The 7,317-nt window shown below is 58.4% G+C and overlaps 4 protein-coding genes across 4 annotated transcripts; all 4 read left to right on the forward strand.

The window, feature by feature from the left end:
- Nucleotides 1–1,294: 1,294 nt before the first annotated feature.
- On the forward strand, nt 1,295–4,073 carry VDBG_08242 (histone deacetylase HOS3; the record flags this gene model as incomplete). The annotated part of the gene is made up of 2 exons (XM_003001151.1): nt 1,295–2,923; nt 2,979–4,073. The coding sequence occupies 2 exons, from the start codon at nt 1,295–1,297 to the stop codon at nt 4,071–4,073; spliced, it is 2,724 nt and encodes a 907-aa protein (XP_003001197.1).
- A 714-nt stretch (nt 4,074–4,787) lies between these two features.
- Nucleotides 4,788–5,836, forward strand: VDBG_08243 (histidinol-phosphatase; the record flags this gene model as incomplete). The annotated part of the gene is made up of 3 exons (XM_003001152.1): nt 4,788–5,492; nt 5,597–5,702; nt 5,760–5,836. 3 exons carry the CDS (start codon nt 4,788–4,790, stop codon nt 5,834–5,836), a joined length of 888 nt encoding a protein of 295 aa, XP_003001198.1.
- A 551-nt stretch (nt 5,837–6,387) lies between these two features.
- VDBG_08244 (conserved hypothetical protein) lies at nt 6,388–6,537 on the forward strand (the record flags this gene model as incomplete). The annotated part of the gene is made up of 1 exon (XM_003001153.1): nt 6,388–6,537. The coding sequence occupies one exon, from the start codon at nt 6,388–6,390 to the stop codon at nt 6,535–6,537; it is 150 nt and encodes a 49-aa protein (XP_003001199.1).
- A 420-nt stretch (nt 6,538–6,957) lies between these two features.
- VDBG_08245 (conserved hypothetical protein) lies at nt 6,958–7,317 on the forward strand (the record flags this gene model as incomplete). The annotated part of the gene is made up of 1 exon (XM_003001154.1): nt 6,958–7,317. One exon carries the CDS (start codon nt 6,958–6,960, stop codon nt 7,315–7,317), a length of 360 nt encoding a protein of 119 aa, XP_003001200.1.

Raw genomic sequence — 7,317 nt, forward strand, 5'->3', positions numbered from 1 at the left:
TTCCTAGATGATCAAGGTGCCGGACGTAGGATTGAACACTGCCCCTAAAAGGCAGGGTTAATGCACGCAGTACTCCGGAGTCTTGCAACACCGCATAACCACAAACCAAGTGACATTCTTTAACGGTGGGATGAACGCGTCCTGATGTAGAGACGTTTTGCGCCACGCCCCCAGAACGCGGCACCCCTGTTCAGTCCGGGGACCCTGCATGACACAGTCGCGTTGTTGTCCCCTAGAACGATGTGGATTCCAGTACCGTGTTTAGCGCCCATCACAGGAATCATCACCTTTGCCCCCCTTCAACCGCCTTGCCTTGGAGGCCCCCTTAAGACCACCCTAGGTCATCGTCGTTGAAACGCGACAATACCCGCGTCCATGCCGCTCGCCATATCCACAAACCAAGAAGAACTTCGACCCACTGATCACATGCGACTCTCGAGGCCGACCGACCATGTCTTTTTCCTCAGAGCGAAGAGCATCTAGCACGAGACGCCAGTCGAGCACCAACCTCAGCCCCCGAGACCGCGATGTCGACCTGTCGCAATCATTGAATAAACTCTCCTTGTCAGCATCGCCTGCAGTCAGCAGAGCGCCGCGAAGCCCCAGTGCGCTGTCTCCTTACAGATCATCTGCTAGCCGGTCCTCGACCTCACCAGCGCCTGGAAGCACATCAGGCCGTAGCCCCTCTCTGAACAGAGCCTCTCCGTCCCGATCTTCCACACCCACGCTCCTGCGTAAAGCATCGACCAGTTCGCTGCGCTCGGCGAACGGACGTACTCCGAGTCAGCCACCTTCTCGCCGCTCAAGCTTAGCCCACGTCTCCTCGCCATCCCAGACGTCTGCCGTCACGGAGGAACCCCCCCGACCACCACCGACTGCCAGCTCAGTCGCAAGCGAATACTTCAAAAACGAGTTGAACTTGTGCCATGTTCTCTCCACGACGCAGCAGACACACGCCGCTATCATTCTCTCTGACGCGTGCTACGGACATCGTTACTCCCGCCCCAAGACATCGCGCGCCGCCCTCAGCACTATTGTTGAGCGTCCCGAAAGAATCAAGGCTGGCGCCCTCGGGGTAGCCATGGCATACGTGCGCCTCGGAGGTCGTCATTGCGATGGCGACTATCCAGCTCACCCGAGGCTCGACCCGACCTCGATACCCACCATACCTTTCAAGATTCATAAGACGACGCGCAAGCTTCCACTTCTCTCGCCTGCCGTGACGAACGTGCATGGTTCTAAGTGGATGGAAGAGCTAAGAACCATGTGCCGGCTTGCCGAGTCTAAACTCGCCATGGGCGGCAAGGAGCTGGCGAGGCCGGAGAGCGGCCGGACTGGCGACACGGGCGGTGCTGCCAAGCTCCACGAAGGCGACCTCTACCTTTGCGCTGACTCCCTGGATGCCTTGGAGGGCGCTCTCGGGGCTGTCTGCGAAGCAGTCGATCTGGTCTTTTCTGATGGTCCGCGTCGTGCTTTCGTTGCAGTTAGGCCACCGGGTCACCATTGTTCCTCATCCTACCCATCTGGCTTTTGCTGGGTGAACAACGTGCATGTTGGCGTCATGCACGCGGCGCTAACTCACGGGCTGACACATGCTGCCATTATCGACTTTGATTTACATCACGGCGACGGTTCCCAGTCGATAGCGTGGCAACACAATACCCGTGGTGTCTCTGCCGCCAAAAACGCGCAAGCGTGGAAGAAGACCTCCATCGGCTACTTCAGTCTTCACGACATCAACTCGTATCCTTGCGAAATGGGTGACGAGGAAAAGGTCAAAAATGCCAGTCTGTGCATTGAAAATGCCCATGGCCAAAATATGTGGAACGTACATCTTCACTCGTGGGGCTCGGAAGCCGAGTTCTGGAAGCTGTACGAGACAAAATACACTGTCATACTCGAGAAGACACGCTCTTATCTGCAACAGCAGGCCGCGCGCTTGCGCGCCAATGGCCAGACGCCCAAGGCTGCCATCTTCTTTTCTGCCGGCTTCGACGCCAGTGAGTGGGAAACCAAGGGTATGCAGCGTCATAATGTGAACGTGCCCACCGAGTTCTATGCACGCATTACACAAGATGTGATCAGAATAGCCGCGGAGGAGGGACTGGGTGTTGATGGCAGAGTCATCAGCGTTCTCGAAGGCGGCTACAGCGACAGGGCGCTGTTTTCAGGTATTTTCAGTCACGTCTGTGGCCTTGCCGGTGACCAGTCGAACCCTGGACCACCAAGTGGTCGAGGGGGCCTGGCGTATGAAATCAGCCACAGGATTGGCATCATAGAAGAAGGGGAACCTGCAGTTCAGTCAACCAAGCGCGCTGGACCGTACGAGCCACTACCCGAGTCGCAAAACCTGTCATCGCTACACGCATATGACCCATCATGGTGGTCGAGTGCAGAGCTCGATAACCTCGAGGTTGCCATGGGGGTTCCTCCTGTTGAACCCAAGATGCCGCGTTATGCGACACCACCAACCTACTCGTCCCCCACACAGGCGTCGACAGCTCGAGTTGTCAACCCTGCCAAGATGCGTCGAAGCCTGTCAGGTCTTTCGGCACCAAATGGACCCATCTCCCGACCTCCAACGCCTCCGGCTCCCGAGGTGCCGTGGACTGTTGCCGCGCATGAACTCAGCAAGTTGCTCATTCCCTCTGACCGACAGACCGACAGCTGCACGGCCGAAGATCTCAATGCCGAGGCGACCCGGGCGCGCCGGGACCGGCAGTCCCTCCTCCAGCCAACAGTACCGGCACCAGCAACTTCCGCGAACGCTAGTAGCCGACCGTCGTCCCGCATGTCGTTGCGTGAGCGCAAGCCCGCCAAAGCAACGGCATTTCCCGAAAGCGGCAATGGCGCGAACGATGACAAGCACCTAAAAAGTCGCAGAAAAACCGTTGCCGGAGCTGCTATTCTTGCCACGGACGAGGTAAGTCCTTCGCACTTGAATGAATTGGGTCAAAGCGGCACTGACGCGTGGACAGCCATCTCCTGGAGTGTCCCCCATTCCTGCTGCTTCACCCAGCTCTCAGAGGACTGGCCGTCGGGTGAGCGCGGCCTCGATGATGACCACTATACCTCCTGCCCCCGAACCGAACACAGCTAGCAGCAATGTGGGTTCTCGAGGGGAATCTTCTAGCGCCAGGCCAGACATGCTGAAGGGTGGCAGGGCACCCGGCGACAATACTTCACTCGCCGTAAAGAAGACGAGAACGCCAACTGCCACCAGAGGAGGGCCAAGCCGCGGACCGCGGGGAGGTAAAAAGACTACGAACCCCAGAACCGAGCCAAATACCGAGCTTGTCGGGCCTGTCGGGCTTACTCAGGCGTCATTGCCTAACCATGGCCGGCAGGTCTCAGCTCATCCGCCAAGTGCTGATCTGGACAAGATTACAACAGGCATGAAAAAGATCAAGATCAATCTCATTACGAAGTCTCAGAAGGAGGAAAGAGCGCGGTCGTCACAGGCAGCGGCAGCGACAGCAGCAGCATCAGACACCCGACCGGAGCACGGCTCAACAGGGGACCAGTCTGCACCTCAACCTGCTTCCGAGTTTCTACCTCAGCCAGACGTCGCTATACCGCCAGTTGTTGATGAGACGACTTCGGCTCTGGCCGTTGGGGAAAGTGCCAAGCCCCAGCCGGCATTGACAGTTAAGCCTGCGATAGGTGCTCATGAGGGCCCAGTGAGCGCGCAGTTGCCGCTTTCTTCAGACGTGCCTGAGCACAAGGTTCTGCCGAATAATTCCTTTGCAAGGCCGGCATCTTTTCAGAAGGCACAGCAAGACGGCGCGGACCAGAACCCTGCACTGGGACTGACTTCTGATACGAGCCCGGGGATGTTTGTAGCTTACCAGGCAGAGGGCCCTGCACCATTGCCTGTACCGCAGCAGGGGTCGCTGAGATGGCTTCCGCCCAACACCTCAACACCTGCCACGACGAGGCGGACAGATCTTCCCGTCTTTACCTCGACATCCGCCATTCCGTTTGCTGCAGCACAGAAACACTCGCAATCAACGGCCCACGAAGAAGGTCTCCAAGAGACAGGCGCGAAACGAGAGCAGCCACGTGAGACCTAGCATTGCCATCTCAAGGCGAGACGCAATTCGCTGGAGCTGGTCAGGAAACCTCCTCTCTTCTAATGTCGCCTACAGACATGGCGTCGCAAGGATTACTTTTCTTTTCGTTCGTGTTTAGGCTCCTATCTTCGCAAGTTCCCCGCTGGTGGTGTTGAGTCTGGGTAGTGAGTCTGAGCTTTTAATCGGATGTTGCTTAGATGCCATCCCTTGATACCCTTTTCACGCCTCTGCCTGCTGCTCATTCTATCGAGCGAGGGGCTAGTGTGCGCTTGCATTTCTTGCAATTCGTTTGGTGTGGCCTGGCACAGTCACACAGACATGGCAGAGCGCCACTGGTCAGCTGTCGATGGGGGAGGGTACCCCTTTGATTTGTAGTGACTTCGTATGGATATCATGATAGAGAACATGATCAGGCACGTTGCGAGGATGACTGGTTGAGATTTGTCGGTGGGGATTGTCTGAATAAAAAAGTGGGATAGCGACCGGGTGAGCGGGGGCAGTACATACATACTACACCTACCGTACCGACCTTATCTAGGCTAATTACCCTACCTAGGCAACTTTGTCTTCACATGCGCCTGCGCGCGATATCGCTGTCATGACCACCAGCCCCGACATTGCTTACCACCGCGCACCCCGTTCTCGCCTCCACCATCGTCAGCAAGCAGTGTGACCAGGCGTTGGAACTGTGCACGATTTCTCCAGCTTGACAACATGGCGTTTACCATGCACTCGCACTCGGGGCAATTCTGCCCCGGGCATGCCAAGGACCAGCTCGAAGACATCATTCGTCATGCCATCAGCGTGGGATACAAGACTATGGGCCTCACTGAGCACATGCCCCGACTGCAAGTCTCAGACCTGTATCCAGAAGAGCTCACTGGCGATCCCGACGAGGCCGTCGCTGTGCTCACACCCCGCCACGAAGCCTACCTCATCGAGGCTCAGCGCCTGCAGGCCAAGTATGCCTCCCAGGTCCACGTCCTGATCGGCTTCGAAGGCGAATGGTACCGCCCCGCCTACGGACCCTACATCACGACCCTCGCCGCCCACCCAGCTGTCGACTACTTCATCGGCAGTATCCACCACGTCAACGCCATACCCATTGACTACGATGCCGCCACGTACGCCCAGGCACGAGAGTCGTCAGGCGGTACCGAGGAGCGCATGTACGAGCGCTACTACGACCAGCAACACGAGATGCTGACCGCCCTGCGGCCGCGGGTTGTCGGCCACTTTGACCTGATTCGCCTCTTGAGTGAGGATCCCGGACGAGACGTGAGCGCGTGGGCCGGCGTCTGGCAGCGTATTGTGCGAAACCTCGAGCTTGTTAGGAGTTTCGACGGCTTGTTGGAATGCAACAGTGCCGCCCTCAGAAAAGGTCTGGTCGAGCCGTATCCGAACCGTCTCATCTCCGAGGTATGTTGAAATGGTTATGTATTCGTCCCGCAGTTTCCTCCTTTCGCTTTCTCTTTCCCTTTTTTTTTCTTTTCTTTTTTTGTTGCAAACACTAACCACACCAGAAATGGTTGTCCATGGGAGGACGCTTTACCTTTTCCGATGACAGCCACGGCATTGACCAGGTAGCGACCAACTACTTGCGCAATATCGAGTATCTAGAGAGTCTCGGTGTATCGACCGTATACACTTTGGAGAGGCTGACCCCGGCGGCATCATCCACTACAGGCACTAAGGCTACGCTCGCTGAGAAGCCGGTATTGTTGTCGACCTTTCGGGAGACGCTGGCTCTCGGACAGCCGTAATATGATGTATCGCGCCTTGACATGCGGTATTGCTGTTTTCGAATATTGATCTCATCCTGTATATAGTCAACTGGTGGGCGGACTGACTGGATCGGCTCGCCCGTGTCAGTCCTGCCAGGTGCATTTTCGAGGGCCGAAAGCAAAGCCGGCATCTAGAGAGACGGAGCGGCAAAGCCCGGCTGCGGAGCCCCGCTTTTTGTGAACCGATACTATGTCCCTCTGTACAGGACCCGTGACCATGACATGAACCCCTCTCAGCTTGCTCCAACTGTCATCCTTCTCTCATCGTCAGCTCAAAAAAATTTGAGGACATTGTAGTTGGAAAATTAGCTCGCCACATCGCACATGATGAAAGTCACAGCCGTAAGACTCTCTTTTCAACGCGTAGCAAGTTCCCCTCAATCTCACCGCCTTCGTTCCCTAGCTCTACGTGTATCCCATCAAGGGCCTCCGCGCCATCCCCTTGACCACGGCAACCTTTACCCGGCAGGCATTTTGCACGACCGCACCTTTATGCTCCTCAAGGTCCTCGAGTCGGGGTCGCTCAAGCGATGCAACTGTCCGACTTTCCGGCCTGCGCGCTGTTCGAGCAGCAAATCGTGGACGACACGATCCGCGTGCGCTACCACGGTCCCCGACGGGCCGCTGGCGCCCGACCATCCGCTGCAGCACCGGCCTCTGAGCGTGCCGCTGACGCCTGAGGACCTCGGATCGCTCGACGAGGTCGACGTTGACCTGCACAACAGCCCCGTGCGCGCCCGCAGGGTGGGCGACGCGCAGGACGCGGGGTTCTCCGCCTGCTTCGGCTTCCCGACGACGCTCGTGTACATTGGCGACGGCCGCCGCGCCGTCGCCGGCCCCCAATTTTCTACCGCCCGGAACCGGGGGCGCCGACAAAAGCCCAGCGGGGGCTGGGCTGTCGGCCGCCTCGTCGTACGTCGCACATTTTACGCAGCCACGGCGCCAGCGGGTGAGGAGGAGCAGAACCGATGTCTGGCTGACGTTCACCGACTGCGCACCCTTTCTCGTGACCTCCGAGGCCTCGCTCGCCGCCGTCAGCGCGCGCCTGCCGCCCGACACTCCGGCCGAGATGATCAAGTTCCGACCCAACGTCGTCGTTGATGCCGACAGCGCGAGCGAGTGGGGACGAGGACTTTTGGGCCGAGCTTGGCCTGCCGGGCGACCGCCGCCTGCAGCTGACGGCCAACTGCGTGCGCTGCACGTCGCTCAACGTCGACTACGCCACGGGGCGGACGGCGCAGGGCGAGGCGGGCACGGTGCTCAAGAAGCTCATGAAGGACAGACGCGTCGACAAGGGCAGCAGATGGTCCCCCGTCTTTGGGCGCTACGCCTTTCTCGCGGGCCGCGACCCTCTGGTCGTCCGCGTCGGTGACGAGGTCGACGTCGTCAGGCGCAACGAGGAGCGCTCCGTGTACGACTGGCCCATGCACAGCAAGCCTCCAGTGACAAACCCGGCGTGA

The sequence above is a fragment of the Verticillium alfalfae genome, genomic scaffold (assembly GCF_000150825.1).
Source record: "Verticillium alfalfae VaMs.102 supercont1.12 genomic scaffold, whole genome shotgun sequence".
In the NCBI taxonomy this organism is placed as follows: domain Eukaryota; kingdom Fungi; phylum Ascomycota; class Sordariomycetes; order Glomerellales; family Plectosphaerellaceae; genus Verticillium; species Verticillium alfalfae.